The sequence below is a fragment of the Argiope bruennichi genome, chromosome 7, assembly GCF_947563725.1.
Source record: "Argiope bruennichi chromosome 7, qqArgBrue1.1, whole genome shotgun sequence".
Taxonomy (NCBI): Eukaryota; Metazoa; Arthropoda; class Arachnida; order Araneae; family Araneidae; genus Argiope; species Argiope bruennichi.
Window position 1 is genome coordinate 130,256,211 of NC_079157.1, and position 12,352 is coordinate 130,268,562.

Genomic DNA, 12,352 nt, shown 5'->3' on the forward strand with positions numbered 1-12,352 from the left:
TAATGACTTGAGCTTACTTCTTAAAATAACAGATTTACAGCACAGATTGCATTATGTCTTAATTTTTAACAAAGATTCGTTTTAATCAATTTCGTTATTAATGTCCGAAACTGCTTCTATATTTTTGCTACATAAACGTATTCAAAATTTTCTAGACATTTTTTAAGTGGTAATGTGGGAAATGTGAATCTTTTAGAAATCAGCATAGATAATTGATAATTTTTCCGATGTTCTAAGAAATACTTTATCACAACCACAACTATTTGTACTTATATGTATATTTTTAAATACAAATGTCTTCATTTTTTTTAAGTGAATTGCTTAAAAACACTGAGCATTTAGAAGTTGTTTGAAAAATAAGTAATCTTAATTAACTACTGTTTCTATTCATTTTCATCTTACTGATCTTAAGTGTTTTTTATGATACATTTTGTGTACCATTCTCAAATGATGAAGTTTTATTAGTATTGTTTACAAATGTACATATTCAGATCATGCTTGAAAGTTTCCAATAAAAAAATCTGTTATTGAAGATTTGCATTTCATTTCTAATTGGTTATAAAATGAAATGAAAAATGACTCTGGATGAATGACTCTTATCTTAAACATAACATAGGACATGATATACACTTGTAAACATATATATATATATATATATGCACATGCACATTTATATACCTTTCAAACAACATTAATTCTACATTGTGCATTATTTTTTAACAGCAATTGTTAGGTAAATTTGTATTGGGGAGATTTAATTTTAAGGTTTAATGCAAAATTTAACATTTTTTTTTTTCCTTGGGAACAAAAATATTGAATTTTAAATTACTCAAATTAAGTTTTAAAAGGCCAAAACTGTAAGTACTTCTGCGCAATATAGGAGTGAATAAAAGCTGCTTATTAACGTTGTAGTGCTAAATATCCCGTTTCTATTTTAAAAGTCAATGTACACATTAATTAAATGGCATGTTTGCTGTCATAATTAATATTATACAGATGTAATTAACTATCCAAAACATGGCAACGAAAGATTAACAAATATTGAAAAATCCAGCATTATATTTTCATCGATGGGAGGGGGGCAATTATTCGGTGATACCAATACTCCTTGATACTGATTAGGAATCATCCTATTTAATATCAACGGCAATACATATTATAGTTTAAATAATTATGAAAGAAACTTTTTAGAAAATAAAATTTATTATAGTAAAAAATGATAAAAATTAAAAATGAAGCTTAAAAAAAAAAGACTTGGTCAAAGTGGATGAGCTGCAGATTTAAGTCACATTTTCTGCTATAAAAGAAAAGAATTTCAATATCAGTCGGATTATTATCATAACACATGTACAGTTAACAAAAATTACTATTATGAATAACTACTATTTAAACAGAGAAAATCTTTCAAAAATGTCTTAACTATTATCCATATATTTGAACTTTTTTAGAAATCTGTTCATAATCTTCCAACACATTTTACAACAGTTAAAATACCTATTGTTATCTATGAGCTAAAACGTAAAGCTCCTTACATACGTTTCATCAATTTTTCAAATATATCTTTTTTTAATGAAATCTAAATTTATTTAAATCCTTTTAAAAATAAGTAATTTTTTTAAGGAAAATTTGATACTTCTAGTAACTATATCTGTACAAAAATTATGTTTTTATTTAAAAAACAATTATTTAGTACACTAAAAAATGTTATTAAGTTTTAAAACTATAATTTATTTCAAATATTTTGGAATCATGAAATTTGGATGGAATTCATTTAGTTACCATTTTTCAAATGTTCATATATTCCACGTTTGTTTTTTTTCCCCCTTTCTTATTGTAATATTTTGAATAACTAAATTTCAGTTTAAGAATACACGGTTCCTTTCAAGCTGAAGGGGTCGCATTAAAACTCCATTTATCCAAAATCCACATTCAGAAAACTTTGGTTTTAAAATGAGCACAGCGAGAGAATAAAAATGACGCTGTTTAAAGCGAATGCAGCAATTTAGATTAATATTTAGATTTTTAATAAATAATGACTCATTTTTACACAATTGTCTTTAAAATGTATATAATTAATATAATTTAATTAGCAGCACTTTAAATGTAGCAGTTATACAATAAGACTCAAAATAAACAGTAGGATTCACACCCTGAACTGTTAAAAATAATTTTTTAAAGAAGTTTTTTTTGTTCTTTTAAATGGCTATTGTACAGCAGTCAAGACCGTGAATCGTTAAAAGGCATTTTAGATCCATTTCCGTCTCCAGGTGCCGCTGGCGGGATATCGGTTTGAGCGATTTCTTTACAAATCATATTACTCTGTGGTAGAAATGAAATTGCATTAAGAGCTGTCCATTTCAACGATTTCTCCGCATGGTTTCTCTGCTCCTGTGTATTCGGAGACGGTACTAAAATGCACGTGTCTCACTTAATTTGAAATCGTAAATAAATTATTTTGTTTTCATTTGTAACTATAAAAATGAAATATTCTGCTTCAACCGAACTATTATCAGGTTGCTCGACACAAACGTGCAACTTTTCTCATGCATCACAAAAGAGAAGACCGTGTCTCCTGCGATCAAAGAAAAACTTAGCTACGCTTATATAGGTTTTTGTCACAGAATTTTCTATAAATCTATAAATCTCGAATTCTAATAAAAAAAGTATTGAAATAATTTTTATTTTTTCTGGAACCTTTGTTTTTGGTGCCAAGATCAGGATTCATTGATTTGATATTTATTAACTATTTGCACTGGAAAAATAATTCGATGCATATTTACTCACGTAAAACAAGGGCTTGTTCATTGCTCCGAAAAAAAAATATGTATATAATTGTTTTAATTTATATTTCCCCGAATTATTTTCCACGTCTTCTTACCATTTTGTAGGTATTTTTAACAATTACTACCACCGCGACTCTCCTTATTGATGTGGGAGAAAGGTTTCGTCATCTGATAGTTTAAAATTGCAGGGTCCATCCCCCGTGTTGCTTTTAAATGGGACGAAAATTTAACTAAATTGCACATAGGACGTCTTTAAATAATTTTGATATGTAAATTCCAGAGAAATTATAGGAAGATTTCAAATGGCATTTTTTGATGAAAACCGCATTATATGAAAGATTAAAAAGCAAAACATGATTTATGTTGAAGGGAAAAACAAACCAATCTGAATAATTTATAATAATTACAAATAACAAAAATGTTGAGATATTAAAAAAATAGTTTACACTTTGTGTTTGTATCTTTTTTTAAACTGATAACCTATTAGAATATTTAATTTTTCTTTTTAGCAATATGAAAGGAAAAGTTGAATGAACAAATTAAAAAAAAAAAAAGGAAGGAAGAAAAACTTACGTATATCTGAAATTTGCTCCAAACAAAAATACATAATATTTTATTCTATTGCAAGGCTCATTCATCGAATATGAAAGAATTTGAAAGTAAACTTTTGGAATGACCCTTTGAGTCGTATTTTACGCAATCCAATAATGTCAAATAAGTTTTATTGGTTAAACGGACAGATGTAACAGCCAATCTTTTTAACAGAAACTTCCCATTCGACTTTTGTCATGCGATATTGAAACTGACATTGACAGATAGCAGCTGTGTATCATTCGTTGTCAATGCACCGTGCCATATATATGTATAAACTTTATAATATGGCAGCCATTTTAATGCTTGAGCGCATATGACACTATTTAATGAGTGAGCGCAAGTGACACACAAACAAAATTCTGTACACAGATTAAACATCCACAGAGTATCAAATTTTGATATAAATAGAATAAGAGGCTGACCGTCTGTCGGCCTGTACTTTTAGAAGCATGTGAACTCGACAACTCAAATAGGCAGGGATTAAAACCTGTCAAATTTGGTATGTGATGTGACTACAGTTATTATTTTGTTTCAAATTTTGCTTTCAATCAATTGGGAATAAACGTCTAAAACAAAATTTAAAAAAAATGCCTTTATTAGAGAGTGTATGAAAGCCGAGATAGCCTGGTCGGTAGGGTGTTGGATTCACATTCCTTGGAGTTTGAACCCCGCCGCCCGAAGACTCTCCATCTACATGGTGACTGGTGCACGTATAAATCTGTCGTAACCACAAAGTCCTCCGAGACAAAACCACTGGGGGGTACTGAATCAGAGGTGGTCGTTCTCTGATTCAGGTCTAAATTACGATCTGTGGATGAATGAGTGAAATACATGAATGAAGTCCGCCCCGTGAAAAGGGCTGTGATGCATGAGTAGCTAAGAAGTACTCTTGGCCCTAGATGGCACTACTGAAATATGAGACAGTAAAATTTGGCTTAAAATCTATGCTTATGACCAGTGCCATAAGCGACAACAACAGAGCGTATACGTGAAAGTTATGGGAAAGCCACTCCTACGGGTTACAATTTAAATTCATGATTTTAGTTTACTTGTTAAATTTGTCAGTTTGCATTGTCTTATGTGCCAAGTGGCAGGAATAAAATAGTTGTTTATTTCTCCACAGTTTTAAAGAAATAATTAATTACTGTTAATGAGGGCTAAAGTTTTAAAAAACTCTCAAGAAATCGAATATAAAAATTCAAAAGGCATTTCAATCACTGGAATAAGAAAATTTCGGAACTCTTAATAAACTAAATTTAGGCTCATATTTTCATTTTTCAAAACAGAAATTGTTTGAACAAGACTGTTTTTTTTAATTAAAAAAAAAAAAGAAGTTACTGGTGGAAACAATCCAAATTTCAATGATTCATTTTTAAACGATTAAAATGTTAATAAAAAATTTTTTTGAAAAGGGAGATTACCAACACAGATTTTCATCTTTATTATTATTAGATGCACAGAGACAACATATTTCTTAATCGCTTATGTTTGCTTCATTTGATAAGAGTTTCAGAGACGAGTCAAACGTGCGTCACGTCGTAAGCGAATCCTATTGGTTGTATTTTCAAAGAATTTGATTGAAAAAACAAAATCATTCAGTAATTTACTTAAATATTATGTCTAAGGCAACATATTAAATTTTTTAATCAAGTAGCACTTTTATAAACTCGACTTTTTAAATGGCCCGCATTTTGAAACATTCTGCAAGGTTTGTAAAACAGAAAATAAAAGAAAAGGGGGGGCGGGAAGGCAGATGAAATAATAATTTAGATTTTAGAAGAGCCTAGAACAAACTTATCCGAGCTATTCACTCTTCTCCCTCCTACTCTGGGGCTGGTGGTAAGGTTTCGGCTTCGGAACCGAGACCCGGTTCCACAGAAGAACCGTCGATTAAGCGAGACTAGTGCATGGTTTTTTTTTTTTTTTTTTTTTTTAATAAATCCGTCGGGGCCAAACGTCCTCCCGCTGATGTGGTGTGGAATTTCGGAGAGAGAATGCCAGCTCAGGTGTCGTCCTTGCCATCTGACTGCGGATCAAAATGACGCGGTCCACCCCTATATAGCCCTACAGTTGTTTTACAACGGGACGTTCATGTAACAAAATTCGGCCGATCATAAATCGATCAAAAAACCTTTTCACGATTTCGTTTCGTTTAGAGAGACCCGCCTCGGCTGAGGCTGCCTCCATTCATGGACGTAGTTAACGTCCCGTTTTTTAAAGCAAACTAGGTCTATTTTAGGACGGGCGTCATATGAATCACAGTCAGATGACAAGGACAACAACAGAGCTGTACCTCCTCTCCAAACTTCTACACCACACAAGCGGGAGGACGTTTGGCTGCGAAGGATATAACGTGCACCAGATCTGCTTATACGATGGTTATTTGGTGGAATCGGATATCGAACCTGCAACCCCCGGTTCTGAAGCCGAAAGCTTACCACCAGGCCACCGCGGTCCATTCATGGACGAAAGCATAATATTTCGAAAAATGGTCCGCCCACTTGGAGACTTCGTTAAGTGAAAAAAAAAGAAATCGACCTTTGTTAAATTGGAAATTCAAGGGATATGAGAAATGGCGACCTGGGAAGGAATTCAAATCAACGAAGTCGAAGTAATTAAATTATAATGGTGCGTGCAACTTAGCATTGGCTGGCCTTCTCATGATCAATGATTTATTCATTGTACTGCTTCAAGTTCCAGCACTTCCACTTTTTTTTTTTAACTTTTCGCATCTGTTGTGACGACAAAACAGAAATTAGTAAAATGAAAAATGAAACAGTAAATTAAAATTTTTCCAAATATCTAATTAAATAAATTTTCAGCTTTGAGATCGTGCTGCATTTTAGATTTCACAAAGAGTAAGTATATTTGACACATCTTTGGATTTAAGTCATTTTTAAATCGAATTTCCGCTATAAATGCCTTAGTGTCAATTGATAAGTTTGAAAAAATGAGATTCCATGCGCACATTATTAAGGACAAAGCACTAACGGGGTCGAAACTGTTAGATTAATTTTTAGTAGAAATCAAAGTTAGCGTCATCTTTCGCATTTGAGCAAGCAATTGGATTAACTCAACACAAATGTTCATTTTATTGCTTCCAAAGTAATAACTATAAATTTTTAAATATGATTTTATCTGTTACACCTCGCATTAATAAATAACACCATGAAATGTCAAAATAGGATGCACCATCTAGAATGTTATCTGAATATATATAAATTAAAACGACGCGAATGCACATAAGCTCTGGCATCTATATACAGAAATAGTTTTGTAGGTAGCAGAAATCCAATGACTGAATAGATTTTCATTTTTCTGATTTTTCTAGCAAATAATGTGAAGATTCCAGGAAAAGTTCCGCAGCTTTCAAAAAATGTCTTCATTAATTAAATATTGTTTCTGTATATAGAAAAGATTTTGTCTTTATTGTTGCCACTTCTATTAAATGAAAATGTTCGTATAAAAATATTTATCTATTTCGAAACTGCTGCTCGTATTCTTTAATTAAATTTTATGTCATTCTTTAAAAAGCTATTAGAAACTTATGGGGGAAAATTAACTCGTTTCTCCTTTTGAGAAGTTTAGTTATATTAACGTCTCATTTTAGAGTAACACTAGGGTTATTTTGAGACGAACCTCGTCATTTTGAACCGTGGTCAGATGATGAGGACGACACCTGAGCTGGTATCCCCCTCTCCAAATTTCCGCACTACACCACACCAACGAGAGGACATTTGGCCCCAGATTTGACGTGCATCAGATCAGCTGACATGAAGGTTCTTGGGTGGAATCGGATCTCGAATCTGAAACCCTACCTTTCCGAACCCGAGACCTTACCACCAGGCCACCGTTGCCTCTCTCCTTTGGAGAAATTGATATTCTTATTCAAATTAAAATAATTGTATAATGATATTTAATTTAAAAGTTCATTTTTGCATTACAAATATTATATTTTAAATCAGTTTATGTACTTGTGCATTGCCAAATCGAAATTAGACAAAAATATTTTCGTTCCGAGCAATACCGGATAATAAGTAATATATCAAATAAAGACACAAGAAAGGCAATTTGAAAAGGAAACTTACCTTCAGTATTTTGTCCTCTAATGTTGTTTCTTCAATGTGAGAAGTCTCATGACTTGATTGGCAAGTTCTTCATTCGCTTCGGAGAATGCCTGCCATTCAGGTGTTAATAAAATGAACTGGTAATGTAGTCGAAGGTAATCGAGAGAAATCACTTTCAGTTCTGAATCATCATATTTCTCAGCGTTAACCAGAACTTTGAAAACAGCTTTAAAGGACAAATTATTTCTCAAAAACTTTACGCATCTGACTTGAAGGGACGGAATTTGGTATTTCTGAGCAGCGGAATAGAGTGATAAGCAACTCAAATCGTTCACGTCCTCCACGGGGAGGGTATCTGTATAAATGAACTTCAGCAAGAGTGCCAGGGTCTTTTTATCGACATCGGCTATTTCGACAACACACTTTTCACCGTTACTCGTCTCATTCATCGAACTTCCGACGATTTTCTCTAATCCGGGGCTTCTGGCCGCAAGAATGGATCTGTGGACTGAAAACATTTCGCCTTCCGCGCGGAGAGTGATATCGGAAAACTTTCCGGTTCTGTGCAGATCCGCCAGATCCTTCATCAGGGTTGTTTCCTTCGGATCCTCTTTTCGTTTCAGAGGCGTCAAATCTGCCGTCTGCATAGACAGAGGCAGCTGTTCGCAAATGGCGAAATCGAAATCCAAGGAAAGCGAACCGTCTTCCATGCAATCACTCTGCATATTGTTTGTGTCTATGAAGTATGGAAGTATCCACTCTTCTTGGCTATCTATTTTACGGAACAGATGACTCAACTTCTTGTCAACTGCAACGTCCATTTTGTTGTTTAACAGTTTTATCCAACAAGATACATAGAGAGGACACGTCACGTTCTTTTTCGTCATAACAATGTGAAGAAACGATTCTGACGGTTCTGGTTTTTCGCTTTCGACCGCGCCTTCTCGGTCTTCTTTGTTCATGGACACCTTCAACGACAGCAGCCAGTTGGTTGTACCTTTTAGATCCAAAACTCGAGGATTCTGCTTGCTAGTATCCAGGAAATTATCGAGATTCAAATGAGCAAACACTCTTTCAACGGGAAATTTCGTCGTGAAGATATTCTCGGAGATATGTTTCTTTTTCGGACCAAGTCTCCGAAGCTTGCATCGAAGCGTCAACACGTCGGAATGAAGAAAAAACTCCTCGTTGGAAAAAATGCGTTCCAATGTTACGAATTCTGGAAATCCAAAACTGAAATTTCTTTCAAATTCTTCCTTCCCGCGCTTTTTATGCATCTGCAGACCGTCAAATGTAATCAAGGAAAATTCGAACTCTACGTGCATTGTGTGTGGTCCACATTTTTCTCTAGCGTCTCTTCTTATATAACAGCCCAGGAAATCCGAATCGTCTTTTTCTTTTGGGTAAAGCGATATTGTCCAGCAAGTACCATATAAATTCCCCGCCGTACAGACCGGGCTTTCCAGTTTCTCACTTTTCTGCAGTGCACATGAGCTAAAGTTTTCTATTCGCCACTCGATGACGTGGATATCGTCAGCATTATCTATTTCCATCATCGTTCAGCGACAGTTCGCTCCGACGGTACGCTTCTTACTGGAAAGCTTGATGCTGGAATGCAAAGGAACTGGCAACCGTGGCTCTACTGTAGGTTTGCCAGAATGGCTACCATATTTCTTTTAGGGCTCCTTTCAGCTCCGGTATTTATAACAGATGATTTAAAAATCTTAGTGGTTAAAATAAAATAAAATAATATTGTATAGTGATTTTTGAAAATAATGAATTGTCACAGAATCTTACAAGAAGAGATTTTTAAGATTTTTGATTTCGATTATACTTTAATATTTCAATTTTTTATGACTGCAAACCGTTCATTGATATCGATTTTGCACTTTTTTTAAAAAAATATTACAAAATACCACAAATAGGATGGAGGTAATATTATCGAAATGTTTTCTGAATTTTCATCTGTATGCTTCCGAAATTAGTGTGTGAAATTATATTCATTTCCAGTTTTGAATCAGCACAAGGACTATTTGGGAATAGATCTCGAAATTTTTAACCGTTATCAGATACGTAGATGACGGATTCATCGCGCCCAGATTCGTTTGCACTTTGGTTCTTCTATGGAACAAGGTTACCCTCTAATCCCGTAACCGAGACCATCGTGGCTCACAAAAATGAAGACACAGAGAATGATAGTGGAGTGGTTTCAACCTATGTACTCATTATCATTTGCTTATTCAAAATCCTTCCTGCTTGCATATTCAAGTATATCCTATTCCCAATTATAATGTGGACATGACTGCTAATAATTTTTACAGCACAGTAAAAGAAAGGTTCGATTCATCCATGACGGCATAGTCGGTCTGAGAAATATGAATCCATACCATAATTCTGGATTTTTACGCCAATTTGTCATCTCTATAAATATTTTAGTTTTAGCTTCTAAGTTTAATAATATTGTAATTTTGTGACTCTGGCTAGGCGGTTAGAATGGGCTTTAAGAATCTGATTTTCGATCCAACACAGCAAAATATTCCTAAAACTTCACAATTTCCGACAAAGTAATTTTTTTCCTTCTCTCGCCAAAATCAGCAACTTGAGTTCAGTAAACCCTCCCTTTTGGCGAAAGATGACCCTTCCCTTCCTTAGAGGGGAAAAAGTGAAACAGGTGTGGGAATGACCTTGACATCGTAATCACATGAAGTGGACAAAAGAAGCATTCCATCATTGACATACTCCCCTTCAAAGACCAGGAAGATTTGCGAAAAGGACGCTCTCATTTTGGGACGGAGGGAGATCGTAAAAATGTCAGCTTTCGTAAAAAATGTTAAACGTAATTTTCATTCTGCTTATTTACGGACGTGCTTCTACTGAAACACATAATATCATTTTTAACTTAACTTTTAATTAAATATTACTAGACTAAATCGAGTCTATTGCTGTAAAAAAAAAAAAAAAAAAAACTGAGGGAAGAGGAATTTGAAAAATGTTCAGAAAATTAATAACTTAACAAAAATGATTGAGTGTTAATAAAAATTCTATCAGGATATAACTTATTTTTATGTATAACAATGTAACTTGTGGAATTCCTCTTTAAAATTTATTTTAGTCTACAGCATTTTTTACGGATTATTTTTAAATGAGAATATTTATTTTGCCATCTCGAATGTTAATTTTATCATTATGTTTTTTAAAGAAAAGGCCAACATTAATTAATTCATACGTTCATCATTTATACTAATTTAAATATGATTTAAAATAAAATTCAGTGCTCAAAATACGCTTCAGAGTATTCTAAAAACTGAAAGAGAAATATTTGTAATTTAAATCTTACTTCTGAAATATTTATAAAATGCTTGCTTTTTTTAATTAATTAATTTATTTATTTAACTGAATTTAGAAGTATTTGGTATTCAACATGTAAAAATTCTTTTTCTCCTAAAAATTTTTTTTTGAATGAGATACCAAATCGATTTCATTGAATCAGTTTTAATGGAAATAATAAAAGGAAAAGAAAAGCAAGGGTTGAAACGAAAAAATATGGAATAAATTTGTTCGAATTATAATAATTATTCTAACGTTCTAATAGGCTGCAGTCGCACAGTGGTAAGCTCTCGACTTCGAAATTGGAGGTTTTCAGGTTCGAGACCGAATCCACCGAAGACCGTCGTGTAAGCGAGTCTGGTGCGCGTTAAATCCGTCGAGGCCAAAGGTCCTCCCGCTGTTGTGGTATGGTAGGGAAGTTTGGAGAAAGAGGGTGCTAGTCCAGGTGTTGCCCTCGTCATCTGACCGCGGTTTAAAATGACGAGGTCCGTCCCAAAATAACCCTAAGGTTTCTTTAAAACGGGACGTTAATATAACTAAACTAATATTCTAATAGCCATTTTAATTACATTTTTATATGCATTCAGTACAAAGAAGTAATAAAATTTTGACGAGATTATAGTTATAACTATGCATAACATTTTGATAAACAAATGAATTTTTTTACAATTCTTTAATGGACAGATTTTCTGTTATTTTCTACGATTATTAAAAGAGAGATAGATATTAAAAAAAATAATGTTTATTCGCAGCGTAGTGATCTTGAACCAACTGCTCTGTTAAATTGAGAAACACTGAAAGTCACCTGGAAAAAAGAAAAACTAATAAATCGGAAGTAACGAGTAGAATACCTGATAACTTTTGTTGGTAGGTACTTTGATTGTAAAATTAATTATGACGTAGTTATCATTTCAGTTTTAGAGGAATGCCAGATTGTAAAAATTCAGAAAAATGATAAACTTTGCCGGCATAATAAGAAATATTTTCATAGCATCTAATTTGAAAACACGCTTCAACCATGAAGTACGATATATTTCGATTCATTTTATATTTAATTGAAAACTGGAAGATTGTATCGCATGCAAGATTTACTGTCATTCAGCGCGCGAGGAAAAAACTTTAAAAAAACTCGGAGAGAATAGGACAAACGAAAAACTTGAAGTTGTTCAAAAACTTAATAATGTGAAAATAAAGTAATTTCGTGCATAAAAATAAATACAAAAAAAATAGATGAAGATATACTGATCCTTATGAATAATAAATATCATGATGATTTTCCTTAAAATAAATTTTGGTCAAAAGATTTATTTTAGAAGTTTTAAATTAAAGCCATTTCTTTACAATATTGCATATAACAAGTCTATCTTTTAAACAAAAGCTCAATGCGCTCATCCCTCATATTCGGGTGAAAATGAAATTAACTTTGGGCCGCGGTCATCTGGTGGTAAGGACTCGGTTTCGGAATCGGAGGGTTTCAAATTCGAGACCCGATTCCTCCGAATAACCGTAGTATAAGCGGATCTGGTGCATGTTAAATCCGTCGGGGTCAACGCTGGTATGGTGTGGAAGTTTGGAGAGGGG

The 12,352-nt window shown here is 33.3% G+C and overlaps 1 protein-coding gene across 2 annotated transcripts; it reads right to left on the bottom strand.

Moving 5' to 3' along the window:
• Positions 1-1,184: 1,184 nt before the first annotated feature.
• LOC129976097 (speckle-type POZ protein-like A) lies at positions 1,185-9,060 on the bottom strand. 2 transcript variants are annotated; one of them, XM_056089477.1, is made up of 2 exons: positions 7,466-9,060; positions 1,185-1,297 (listed from the first exon to the last, which is right to left on the bottom strand). In XM_056089477.1, the coding sequence occupies exon 1, from the start codon at positions 8,998-9,000 to the stop codon at positions 7,483-7,485; it is 1,518 nt and encodes a 505-aa protein (XP_055945452.1). In that variant the 5' UTR covers positions 9,001-9,060; the 3' UTR covers positions 1,185-1,297; positions 7,466-7,482. The 2 variants fall into 2 exon arrangements, with proteins under 2 accessions (XP_055945452.1, XP_055945453.1); XM_056089478.1 differs by having other exon boundaries at positions 1,258-1,294.
• Between the last annotated feature and the right edge of the window lie 3,292 nt (positions 9,061-12,352).